The sequence below is a fragment of the Dasypus novemcinctus genome, chromosome 21 (assembly GCF_030445035.2).
Source record: "Dasypus novemcinctus isolate mDasNov1 chromosome 21, mDasNov1.1.hap2, whole genome shotgun sequence".
NCBI classification, from domain to species: Eukaryota; Metazoa; Chordata; class Mammalia; order Cingulata; family Dasypodidae; genus Dasypus; species Dasypus novemcinctus.
The window spans coordinates 46,322,781-46,336,391 of NC_080693.1; the positions used below are offsets into that span (position 1 = coordinate 46,322,781).

The following is a 13,611-nucleotide window of genomic DNA, read 5'->3' on the forward strand; positions in this document are numbered from 1 at the left end:
TAATTGTAGAAAAGATTCACATCAGCATTGAATATCCTGCTCTAAATAGGTCCAATTCTGGGGCTGCAGAGGCAACCTGATAGGTGCCTCAGAGGAAGCATAAATGAGAAAAGGGCAAGGGCGTGTGAAACCTGAAGAGAACGTATCTTTCCAAGCTCCAGATGACCATTGTTCTGTGGGAGTTCTGATTTTCATGTGAAATCATGTGCTTTTTGAACAGTTACCAAAATGTCTTTAAAATACTGTGTAGAGGAAACTAAATATATCTACAGGTCATGGAATTAAACAAATTATTTTGTTATTTTTAAATTTTGTTTGGTCATAGAGTTTTGACCTCTACCAACTCAATGATTTGTTAAATCCAGCCAGTCAATTTTAAGACAATGATATTTGAGTATTCTTTAGTCAACTATAATTTAAGAATATTCAAATGAAAACAGGCTGGCCTCATGACAATTTTTATTGCAGTATGTTGAGCTCTTGGTCACTAGAATATTATAATGAAACTTAGACATCCATCAGCCATTCATTTTGTAACTTTTAAAAAGGAATGTAATCATATTATATTTTTAAGATCATCCAGAAACACCTCTATTTTAAATAATGGACTTTGATGATACATATAAGATAAGATTGGCTACGGACCTAAATATGCACATTAATAGTATTTACTAATAAGCGGAGGTTAAAATGTTAGGGTTTAGAGTGAGGATTAGGAGCCATACAATCTAAATTCAATCCTGGGGGAAGCAAGCAGATTTGTCCCAACGAATAGGGCATCTGCCTACCACATGGGAGGTCCAAGGTCCAAACCCAGGGCCTCCTGACCCGTGTGATGAGCTGGTCCACGTGCAGTGCTGATGCGTGCAAGGAGTGCCGTGCCATGCAGGGGTGTCCCCTGTGTAGGGAAGCCCCATGCGCAAGGAGTGCGCCCCGTAAGGAAAGCCACCCGAGTGAAAAAAGTACAGCCTGCCCAGTAATGTTGATCCCCTCCCCCAAAACACAGAGAGCTGACGCAGCAAGATGACGCAACAAAAAGAGACACAGATTCTGGATGCCGCTGACAAGAATACAAGCGGACAGAGAAGAACACACAGTGAATGGATACAGAAAGCAAAACAACTGTGGGGGAGGGGGACAAGGAAGGCTAGAGAAATTTTAAAAAATAATAAATTCAGTAAGGACCTCTGGCAAATTCTTTACTTTAGTTTCCTCCCCTGTAAAATAAGGGTAATAAAAGAATTTTCCCTCATAGAGCTGTTTGGAAGAATGAGTTAATACATGTAAATCTCTTAAAACAATACTAGCATGCAATACGAATTAAATGTATTATCATTATTCTCTAATTCTTTTCAATCCACAGGTTCCAGTTCAGTTCAATAAGTACTGATAACATGCAACTTGCTCTGGAAATGAGTAAGACACATATTTGCCCTCCAAGAGTTTATAGTAAAGGGTGGTGGGTAAACAGAAAGTAAAGAGGTGGCTTCTATAAAATATGGTGTGTGTTATGGAATATGCATGGGTTATTAATGCGGAATAGAGAAAGTGTACATAATTTTCCCATAATAGTTGGAGAAGCTTTTTGTAAAATATTTTGTTTAAGCTGAGTTTTAAATGAGGAGCTAGGCAGATGAAAAAGGAAAGGGTTGGAGAGAATTCATTGCATCGGAGGGAATAGCATGAGCAAAGTCTTAGAAACATCATGGAAGGTATGTGAGAGGATCCAGTGTTTAGTGTTACTAAAGCATTTGCAGCATTAAGTTTGGGTAGGGAGCAATAAGAAATGAAGCTGGAGGGTGGGTAAGTACCAGGTTGTCTTGTAGGAAATGGAGAAATAATAATGGGTTTTAAGTGGGGAAGTGTCATGCTCAGATCTGCATTTTAGGAAGAGCACTCTGGCAGCACTGTGGAAGTTGGATTTATGGAGCTAGGATTGGCGGTGAACTGTCTAGGGGACAAATGATGAGGGTGTGCTGATAGGAGTTGATAGTAGGGTATCTGAAATTATCTAATTGCTTATGTCTGTCTTATGTTTAAAGTCAGAAATTCAGAGGAATGATACCAGAGAAATACTGGAATTGTAAGTGTATACCTATAGACAAAACCCGCTAGAATGGATGAAATCACCCAGAGAAACATGTAAAAGATTTGTGAGCTGATCACCAAACTTTATCAGCTGGAGGGACATCATGTGTGTGCATGTGTGTGTGTGTGTATAAAATTTTAACATTTTTGGCTGAGCAGTTAGTTGCAGATATCATGACTCTTCATTCCTAGATACTTTAGCTTGTGTTTCCCTAAGAACATGGACATTCTCCTTCAAAACCACAATCACTGTCAGAAAATTTGTCCTTGATATATGATCTAATATACTGTTCATATTCAAATTTTCCAATTGTTTCAATAATATTCTTTACTGTGGCTCCCTCCTGCCCCACCTTTCCTGCTCCACGTTGCATTTAGCTGTCATGTCTCTAGTCTTCTTTAATTCAGAACAATTCCCCAGTCTCCCTTCCTTCCCCTCATATACCACCCTATTATAAACATCAAACTTGTTAGAATTGATGAAAGCATATTGTATAATTGTATTATTAACTATAGTCCCTGGTTTAACTTAGGGTTCACTGTGTTGTGCCCTTCCATTTTTTTTTTTTTTTTTTTTTAGTGTGAGAAAGGCAGGAATGGATTTTATTTATTAACCTATATCTACAACTTAATTTGAGGTAAGATATAAATGCAACACATAAAAATGCCTACTTCTGCTACCATGTAATACAACTTCCATTGTTTTATTATTATTATTTTTAAAGAAGCTTTAGATTACATAAATGTTATATTGAAAATATAAGGGATTCCCATATACCTCACCCCCTCCCCCATTATTTTAAAAATTTTTTATTCTCATTACATACATATAGCCTAAAATTTCCCCTTTTAACCATATTCAAATATTCAGTGATGTAAATTACATTCACAATGTAGTGCTACCATCACCATCATCCATTACCCTTTCATATATTTACTTGCCTTTCTTCACATTTACATTTTAAAGATCCCAGGCCAGTTGTTTTAGAGAATATTTTTCAGTTTGGGTTTGTCTGAATGTTCCTTCATGATCCTCTTACCTTCAGTCATTCCTCTTGCTAGCTCACTTTCTACACTATTATCAGAAATAGTTTATTAAAACAAAAACATGATCTCACTGGTCTCTTGTTTAAAAGTATTCCTTATCATTCACTGGACAAAACCCCAAATAGTTAGTATGCTGTTAAAAGATTTTTACCACTTAGCCCAAATTGGTCCTTTGCAGACTCATATCTCCTAGTGACTAGCAGTTTATGTATATATGTACAAAACACCGAATACTTTTCATAGTATCTGCAGTGTTACCAGCCCTGTGCCCCGCCCTCTTCTAAGTATCCTCCTCCAGGTCAATTTATACCTAGCCTTCAAGATTCTATGACTTTATCCCCCAGATTTTTGTTGAGTACTTATAATCTAGGGTGCTGGAATACAATCCTGAACAACAGTTTTTGGCCTTTGGAATTTATACTGACTGAAATAATTCTTGGGTGCTTCTATGACACTTAATACAAACATTATTACACTGTAAATGTTTATGTGTTATTCACCCTGATGGACTATAAGCTTTTCAAAAGTAGAATAAACTTTATTCATCTCTTCTTCCCTAGTGGCACTTAGTGCAGGGGTTCTTAAACTTTTTTGTTGAACAGACCCCTTTGCCAGTTGGTGAAAACCATGGATCCCTTACTAAGTCCACACTATACTGTGTATTATTTAATAAATATATCACACCTGCACCAACAAGTTCCCACAAGAATAATGTTTTTTTTTTGGATTTCATTTCAAGCTCACCGACCCTTGGTTAAGAAACTCTGACTTAGAGCATAGCAGGCACTAAACAATGTTTCCTTCAATCAATGAATGAAAAAAATAATTCTAATTCTTGCTAAGTGTTAGCTAGAAAGTGTTCTCTCTTTTACTCCAATTAAATTCTGGGAAACCTCTTGGTCAGGGAAGTTTTAAAAATTTTTTTACATTTTTTTATTTTTAAAGAAGCTTTAGATTACGTAAATGTTACATAAAAAATATAGGGGGTTCCCATATGACCCATCAAGGAGGTTTTTAGTTCTAACTATACTACACCTCCCACCATCAAAGGATGATGCAAAACTGTTTTCCGTAGGAAGATGCAATAAACAATAGAGTAAGAATTAACATCAGTTAGCAGGAGTTGGCACTGCTCCTACTATTAAAATGCCACCCATGTAAATATACAACACTTCTCATTAAAAAACAACCAAAAAAGCCACAACCCACCTAGTTATATGAAATGTGCTTTGGTCAGGGGTACTTCCAAAGTTGAGACAGCAATGGAAGTGACAGTTACATTTCAGTGCTATCTTCCTAAAATATATTTTTATGGCCTCTTACATCCTCCTCCCACTAACAGCCTTCAATCAATTCATCAATTTTCATTGCTAGTTCAATTAATTCCTACTTGAATACCCATAACATTACTTTTGGTTTGTTTATTTATATACCACCCAATTATTAACACCTTCCATTGGCATATTTGTTACAACTGATGAAAGGACCTTTTTATAATTGTACTATTAATTATAGTCCATGGTTTAACTTAGGGTTCACTGTTGGTGTTGTGCTGCTCTAGTACCATATATACAACCTAATATTTTCCCTTTACTTACATTTATTTGTATATTTTATGCTGTGTAGAACTATTTTTCCTAGATCGTCGTTTCTCTAAGGAGATTTCAGCCCCCGAAAGCCTCAACCAGCACAGTATTAGGCACAGAGTAGACGGCACAGTTTTAAGATTGACACTCTCACAGAACAGTGAAAGACAGTAAGTAGTAAAACGGTAATACTCCCTGTCCGAGAAATGTAGCTTGTCAAATTTTAATATGCAGAAGAAGCACTGGAGGGATCTTATTAAAGATGCATATTCGGATTTAGTAGGCACGGGTGGGGCCCGATAATTTGCATTTTAACAAGCGCCCCAGTAATGCTGATGTTGCTGGTCAGTGTACCACACTTTGAGTGGCAATGATGTAAAGGAATGTGCAAAAGGAAGGCAGATGCTTTGCTCCAAAAGCTGTTTTTCTAAGTGTTAACTAAATAGCAGAAATATGGTTAGGATAGAGCTAGGCTGAGCACTTCTTCCTCATCCTCAAACCTCCCCTTCCCTGCTTCATCTCCCCTCCGAGTTCAGCCAAATTCCCCACCTCCTTAAGCCACAAGAACACAAGCAGGAACAAGCGTGCAGCTGAGGAAGACGGGAATCCAAGTAACAAGGGAAGAATCTCCGCGCACTTACTGTTCTAAGAGCCTGGGGATTAGATGGAGTCCGGGCAGTGGTTTCCCGCACGCCACAAAGAAAAATTCAAAATTAAGTCCTTGTCATGGAGGGACCAATCGTAGTCATGGTCTCCCTACGGTTTCCATTCCTGGTAGAAGAGAGGTAAAACTTGGCTTGTGATTGGCTAAGAGAGAAAGACGCTCCAGCCAATCACAACTGAAGCGCTTCTGGTATGAACAAGGAAAAAACCGGAGGGAAGGAAGGGGAAAGCTGCAGAGGAAAGGAGGTGTGTCCATGTCCCTTAAGTCGCCTGTGGAAGCTTTTGTGTAATTGGTTGTTGCTGCTTCTGATTGCGCCAGTCATAAACTCTTCTCTGCGGAGCCCCGACTATGAAATTGAAAGTGGAGATGAGGAACAGCCAATGAAGAAAAAAATGTGTATGCCAGCCAATCCTCCTGCGGCGTTTTGTGTCTTTGCCCAACAGGAAAATGTGTTTCAAGCGGAGGACATTACCCATTCGCCAATGGGCGGGCGACGGTGAAACCGGAAAGCCAATGAGTGCAAGACATTGAGTGACAGCTGTCCAATAGGAACCCTCAGTGCTGGTACGGTTTGCGGCTTAAGCGCCGCCGCGGTCTGAAGAATGTCAACTATTCAACATGGAGGCGGAGGTCGATAAGCTGGAATTGATGGTGAGTGCAAAGAGAAGGAGATCTTCTGGGTAGATTATTTTTCCCCTGTTGCCTCGCAGGTGGGACGCAGCTTGGAGTCGCCGGAAGCTCTGGACGGTGGAGGCTGGACCAGATTTGAGTTCCCTCCTCCTGCACCACCGCCTGGTCTCTTTTTACAGCCGCGGGGGAAGGGGTTACATCCGGGAAACTCGTGAGGGAAATGGCGGGAGATGGTGAGGGTGCCCGGCCTTTGGAATTCCTTGTTCCCTGCTCTTCTCTTTCTGCCCCTCTAGGAACTATCGCTGGTGCAGACATATTTCTGTGTAGTTCCACCGAAAGATGTCAACTGGAACGGTCCCTAAACGCGCCCAAGAAGGGGAGAGGTCATTCACCCTCCAAAATCGGGGAATGGAGGGCGCGGCGGGAATGGATCAAGGGGGGAGTATCTCTTCAGGGCTGAGCTATTCACGCTCTCGAAGGCGGGCTGAGAAAGTATGAGAAAGGATGCTGGACTTGCGGGCACAACTTGCGAACAGTAAAGGAAGCCCCCGGACCCGTTTTTCTTTATCCGGGAGGTGGGCAAGCCTTGGATGAGGGCGGAGTATGAACGGTGGGGATCTGGACCATGAGCTTCCCTGGAGCGCGGTCCGGATTGGGACCAAGGAGGTGCACAGCTTTAGAGTTGCCTAGTTTCGTTCATCTGTGAATGTAGGTGACCGGAGCGAATTGGGAAAGGTTCTGCAACTGGCGAGTTTGGCCTCCAAGCTGGAGGGGCTGTCCTTCTAGTTCTCTCGTGTGGATTCTTCTTTCACTTGTCCTCTTTATCCCCTCCCTCTCATCCCTAGACTAACAGTTTGATCGCCCGCGCTTTTCTCTTCTCATCCTAGTTGCCTTGTTCGGTCTTAAGTCCTCCTTTTTCTCCTGGATTAGGAGAAAAAACATGGAAATTGGAGGAAAGCACCTGTCTTTGAGCTCCTGTTGTTTATGTTAAAAAAATAATATTAAGTAAAAAAGAAATTAATTTCTTCTCCATCCGCATTCGGGGTCCATCCAGAGCCACCCTTTCTCTCCTAGTTGCCTGGTATTATTCATTAGGTATCATTTGTGCCTCGGCTTTTTCGACCTCTGCCTTGGAAAAGACGTGGGGTGATCCTGGAAGAAACTTGAGTACCACCTTTACCTTTTCCTCCCCAGAAAATGTGAGACCTTAATATACCTTATTTTCTTCCAGTGTATTGATGAATTGGACTGCCTTTCGTATAAAAATTTGACTTGAAAGCTTTCCCTTTCTCCTAACATATTTTGTAGTTTTTTTTAAGGAGGTACCAGGGATTGAACCTAGGACCTTGAACATGGGAAGCAGGTGCTCAACCACCGAGCTACAGCCGCTCCCTCGTATTTTGTACTTTAACTTACCATGGGAGTGGGGAAGAGGGGGAAGAGAAATGATAGGGAAGAAGGAAGAATTTTCTGTACTTTCCAAACCTGTAATAGCGAAATTTTAGTCTAAAAGTTTTATTTTTAACATTAACTGCTTTTTTAAAAACAAAAACAAATGAACAAACAAAAAACATGTTAAGTATTGTAGTTTGATTCCATTAACAGGCGTAAATGTTAAGACTATCTTGCTCTTCCCCCATCTGAATTCTCCCTTCAAATAGATATTTCTGCTTAATTTAAAGTTGCTAAATATACTAGTAATGCTTAAAACTTTATTTTGAAATAATTTCAAATGCTGGTGGTGCTTTTAACAGTTTTAAAAAATTATTTATTTCTAAGCATGATGAATTTTCAGACTATAGAGAAAGAAAAAATTACCGTTTTTTCCCTTAGTGTAGAAGCAATGCTTGTCATCTTGTTTCATTTTTTTGAAAATGATACAGAAGCTTGAGTTTAATTAATTTTATTTCAAGCAAACTTTTTTTAAAAGAGCTTGCTCCATGCCAGTCTCTGTGTTGGGAATTGGATACTCAAGGATGGATGAGCATACCAAGATTCCCTTGGAGGGGACTGGTGGCTTTGCATCGCTCACAGGCTGCAAAGGAGGAGGGTGTGAGGGGCTCTGGGAACATGGGTGAAGGTTGTTGGAGGAAGGCCAAATTTAAGGGTCTTGAAGGAAGATTCTAGTTAGAAGGTAGAAAAGGACAGACATTTCCAGCGTGGTTTTGTGTGTAAAGGCAAGGGTTTAAGGGAAGAGCAGGCTGCATTTGGCTTCCAGAGACCAGCACTGTGTGAAAGAGGGTGGGGGGTGGGAGGCCAGCAGGTAAGTGCAGCAACCTGAAAGGGAGCTGAGGCTTTTCCTTTTCTTGTTACTATAGGGGGCTGGTTGTGGGAAACCATATTCTCTGTTCAAGCATTTTTCTCCATCTTTGCGTCTGAATTTAAGGGAAAATTATAATAAGCTGGAAATAGACCTCTGAAAAGTGGAAATTGACTTGATATCTCAACTGATCTTTTACATGATTTTTTTTAAGTTTTTCAAATATTGCCTAGAAACTAAGAAACTATGTAATGCTGTTTCGTTTCTTTTGTGAAAATGCAACACAGATTTACACAGATTTAAAAATATTTAGTTATTTTAGTCATGGAAGACTTTTTAAAAATTCAAGTATATCTTTTTGAATCTATATGTATTTATTTTTTATGCAGCTCTCTTTTTCTCTGTCAGCTTTATCACTGTCTCCCCATTTCAAACCCCTCTACATTGTACTCTCCTTTTCCTACATCTTTAAAACCTTCAATCTGTACTATCATCTTTGTTCATTTACTCTCCATATTTACTCTTACTATTTCAACATTTCCTGAATAGAATTTTTTTACTTGAATCTTTCTCTGACAAAAATCACTAAATCAAATTCATTTTTACTTATGTGGCCTTATTTGATTTCCGCCCCCTTTTTCTGGGTCAATGGGAGATGGAAAAACATAATACAATGTTTTTTGTTTGTTTGTTTTTTATATACTTACTCTATGCAATAAGGCTTGAGAGCTTTTAAGTTTTCTTTTCCCCCTCAAGTTGGCTATTTAATTTTGAGGCAACATTTAAGTTTTCTGGCCTTTAGAGTCACTGTTCTTACAGGACTTCTTTAGGTGAAATAAATTTTATTTTCAGGGGAAAATGATTAAGCAGACACCTTGGTTTTAGAAAATTATGAGGTAGTCAGACAAAAACTTTTAGATGTTTGAATGATAATGTTTTTAATACTTTGGGAAGAAAGGAAGAAAAAGAGAGCGGGTATTTTCCTTTACTCAAAAATTTGGCAAATAAACTAGTGGTATCTTTTTTTTGCCCCATTCAAGTCTTTAATCATTAATTATCAGGGTTTAAAAATGTATTTGGACTTTTACTTTGGTTTTTTTTTTTTTAAGATTTATTTATTTATTTAAATTCCCCCCCTCCCCTGGTTGTCTGTTCTTGGTGTCTATTTGTCCGCTTCTGTTGTCGTCAGCAGCACGGGAAGTGTGGGCTGCGCCATTCCTGGGCAGGCTGCTCTTCTTTTCACGCTGGGAGGCTTTCCTCACGGGCGCACTCCTTGCGCGTGGGGCTCCCTCACGCGGGGGACACCCTTGCGTGGCACGGCACTCCTTGCACGCATCAGCACTGCGCATGGCCAGCTCCACACGGGTCAAGGAGGCCCGGGGTTTGAACCACGGACCTCCCATATGGTAGACGGACGCCCTAACCACTGGGCCAAAGTCTGTTTCCCTTCTTTGGTTTTTAATATTACTACTTTGTATTGACTGAATAGTAAAAGATGATACATCTCACTTTTCAGAAGGTTTGTCAAGTACTTTAAAGAGTACTTGTATGAACTTCCAGTCCAGAAATTTAAACGTTTGTCTCTATTTATTTTTTAACATTTGTCTTTTAAACATTCAGTGTTCAAGCTGTCCTGAATTTGGCTGATTTCTTAGGAGACTCACAATCCAACTAAGTAGCTGCCCTAGACCATTTAAACGGAGGTTGATGAAAATAATGCAAACATTATTAATGGGAAAATAAGTTTATTGTAGGGCAGGAGTCCTTGAGCTTGAATTTAAATTAAAAAAAAATTCTCTGGGGATGTGTTGGTGTGGGTGTATTTACTAAATTCAGTATAGTGTGGACTTAGTAAGGGGTTTATGGCAAAGTTGTCAGTGGAACAAGAAAGGTTAAGAACCCTGTTGTAGGGTAATCTTTATTTTTTGGCTTTTCTTTTTCCTTCACTTGTTGACTGAGTAGTATTTGTCTTGTGTTCTTATAATGTGGGACCACCAGTGATTGTGCACAAAAGGTAGAGCAAGTGATACCGTTGATACTATTTCCATTTTTGGGTTTACAGCTGACTTGAATGAATTCTTATCAGTTAAAAGGTTAAGATGTTAATTAGCTTAAATCTCAGTTGCTCTCCCTGATTATTATTTTCTCTTTTTATGTCTATATATATATAGTAAACTTTATTTTAAAAGAGGTTTTAGATTATAGAAAAGTTGTATGAAAAGTATAAGGGTCCTTTATTTTTCTAAGTTTGAAGAAATGGGAATTGCTTTCTTCCTCTATTAAAGATATTTAGGGGTTAAACTCTACAGTATTCAGTTAGAGAGGGCTAATGTCCTATAGGACACACTGATTCACTGGAAATCCCTTCCCTTGTTATAATAGCCCTCAGTAAACTCTTGAGTTAGAAAGCCATAAAAGGGTAAACTTTTTATTAAACTAAACTTTTTAGTTTAGATTCCAGAGAGAAGAGTTGGGTATATAGAAATTGAGAAACTTATTATTTTACTTTACTTTTTTTTTGATATTCTGATCCCCAATTCCTGTTTTATATGGCAATCAATCAATCAATTGCTGCCAAGAAGGAGCTAATAAACAAAACAACAGTGCAGGTATATTTTTCACAACTTTGCCTTAGTGTTATAACAGGTTTTGTTAATAGTAAACTTAGGGTATTAATAATAACCTGTGTTATTACTAAGGCTTATGATATATTTACAAAATCCCTTTCTATATCTATATATCTATACAAGTTTCTGTTTGAATATTTATATATATATATATTTTAAACAGTGATATAATAGTTTTTAGATTTTGGATGTCTTCTGTCCAAAATGGCAACCCTACTTTAAATTCTTTTTCCACTGAAGCTTCAACTGATGCAAGATGCTTTTGTGTACTTTTCCTACCTATTACTGCTAACGAATGCTCTGACTTTATTGCACTACTGTACTTTACAGCTAGCAGTGCAATAGTATTGTCAAAGCATCTGAAAGCAGGATACACGCCAGTTTTGATTCTTCCTTACATCTTTCTTCAGTATGAGTAATTTACCACAAACTGTTGAAAACTGTATAATTTTGCTTCCAAAAGTATCTTTTAAAAAGTCTAGTTTGAAGAAAACCAATTCTTAGCTAATTAAAATCTCACAACTGTAATGGATTATGAAACAAATTGTGAGAAAACTTTTTATGTCTAAACTTGTTAAAGCTTGTCTAAATGAGTAGTACTTTTTTGCTTCTTTCTGTAACAGATTTGGATAGGTTCTTGCAAACCTTGAGTTTAGTTATGAATTGTTAAGTGATGGAAACAATCCCTGCTATCTCTTTCCTGGGATAACTTGCTCCAAATTTTAATTTGTATTAATTGTGTGTATTGTGTAGTAAATGCTTGAATTTAAACTTAAGAATGCTTATCTTAAAGCTCTTTTGTTGTAATTATGAGATATGTGAATCTATCACTTATATTTTTGTGTGATCGTTTTAATTGAGATAATTTACGTACAATAAAATTATTAAAATGTGTAATTCAGTGAATTTTGACAAATGTGTACAGTGGCACAACCACCACCGCAACCAAGATATAGAACATTTCTATCACTCCTGAAGCTCCCTAGTGCCCTGTAGTTAACCTCCTCCCAAATCCCCTGACAGCCATTGATGGCTAGTTTTTCCTTTTCTGAAATTTTATATTAATGGATTCATACAGTATGCAGCCTTTTGTGTGTAGTTTCTTTCACTTAGCATAATGCTTTTGAGATTCATCCATGTTTTGTGTATCAGTAGTTGATCGTTTTATTGCTGAGTAGTAGTATTCAATTGTATGGAATATCACAAATTGTTTACCTATTCACTAGATTTTGAATTTCAGTTGTTCTCAGTTTTTGCCTATTAAAATAAAGTTGCTGTAAACATTGGGGTATAAGTCTTTATGTGGCCATAATGTTTTAATTTCTTTTGGGTAGATACTGAGGAGTGAGATAGCTGGGTAGCATGATGAATGTATGATTGACCTTGTAAGAAACTGCTAAAATCTTTCCCAAGTAGTTATACTATTTCACATTCCCAAAGCTATGTATTAGGGTTCCAATTTCTCCACATTCTCACCAATACTTGGTATTGTCCGTATTTTAAATCTTAGCTATTCTAATAGGTGTGTAATGGTATTTCATTATAGTTTTAATTTGCCTTTCCTTTAGGGCTAATGATACTGAGCATCTTTTCATGTGCATTTTTACCATTGGTATATCTTATTTGGTAAAGTGTTAAAATCTATATAAGCAATCTTTGTCTGAGCCAAAGTCACAAAGCTTTTCAATTGTTTTTTTCCTAGAAGATTTTATTTTGAGTTTGTACATTTAGGATTCTGTCCATTTCAAATTAATTTTTGAATAAGGTCTTTTTTTAATATGGATAGCAAACTGCACCATTTGTTGAAGAGAGTATCATTTCTCCATTGAGTTACCTTTACTCTTTTGTAACAGATCAATTGAGCATGCATGTGTGGGTCTTCTTTTTTTTTCTCTTACACTTTTTATTTTGAAATAATTTCAAATCTACAGGACAGTTGGAAAATAATATAAAACTCAGGCAGAGAACGCCAGCATTCCCCTGTCCCAGGTACCCAGATTGACTAATTTTAACATTTTGCAACATTTGACTTTCCCTTGTTAACTATCCTTCATTCTGTAATCCAGCTATCTGTGTATTTATTGATTTTATAAACATCTGAGAGTATGTATATATATCATGCTCCTTTTACACATAATACTTCCATGTACATTTCCTAAGAATAAGCATGATCACTTAGTTAACATGTGTGGGTCTGGTTTGAACTATATTTTGTTCTCTTATGCCAATACCACATTGTCACAATTACTGTAGCTTTATAGTAATTTTTTTTTTTTAATAGTAAAGACATTTATTATCCAATTAATTAGGACATGATTTGCTTTAAATATATTCTTTGGGGGAGGGGATACAACACTTCTACTCAAGAGAAAGTCAGAAACCTAACATTTTTACAATCCACAAGTCTTTTTAAATTTTTTTACACCTCTTATGCCATGAACTCATAGGGTGTAGGTTCCAGTAGCTCAGGCTCTTTTCCATTGGTTCTCACAAAGCGTGCTTCTCTGGGTGGAGCAGGCTGGCGCTTTAGTGGACCTAGCTACCTTTCTTTTTGGCTTCCTTCTTTTCAGATCATTTTCCTTCACAAGTTTTAGGACGCTATCTCAGGCTCTTAGAGTGCTTAATATGCTTAATTGGTACATTAATTCTCTTGGCAAGAATTTTGCCCTCAACCTGTTTGTTTACCACTATACCAACAGCATGCTGGGT

The 13,611-nt window shown here is 37.8% G+C and overlaps 2 protein-coding genes across 4 annotated transcripts in view; one reads left to right on the forward strand and one right to left on the reverse strand.

Annotated features, from left to right (window-relative positions):
* PRR11 (proline rich 11) overlaps positions 1 to 5,453 on the reverse strand; it is a 38,788-nt gene extending 33,335 nt beyond the window's left edge. Inside the window, exon 1 of the mRNA XM_004468210.5 lies at positions 5,363 to 5,453. The gene's annotated coding sequence lies outside the window, so the exon portion shown is untranslated. The remainder of the gene's footprint in view (positions 1 to 5,362) is intronic.
* A 463-nt stretch (positions 5,454 to 5,916) lies between these two features.
* SKA2 (spindle and kinetochore associated complex subunit 2) overlaps positions 5,917 to 13,611 on the forward strand; it is a 34,237-nt gene continuing 26,542 nt past the window's right edge. Inside the window, exon 1 of one of the 3 annotated variants that reach the window (XM_004468207.5) lies at positions 5,917 to 6,036. In XM_004468207.5, the coding sequence (XP_004468264.1) occupies positions 6,004 to 6,036 (33 nt within the window). In that variant the 5' untranslated portion in view covers positions 5,917 to 6,003. Of the gene's footprint in view, positions 6,037 to 6,229; positions 6,249 to 13,611 lie in introns of those variants that run through there. The other 2 variants (XM_071210895.1, XM_071210896.1) reach the window with 2 other exon arrangements.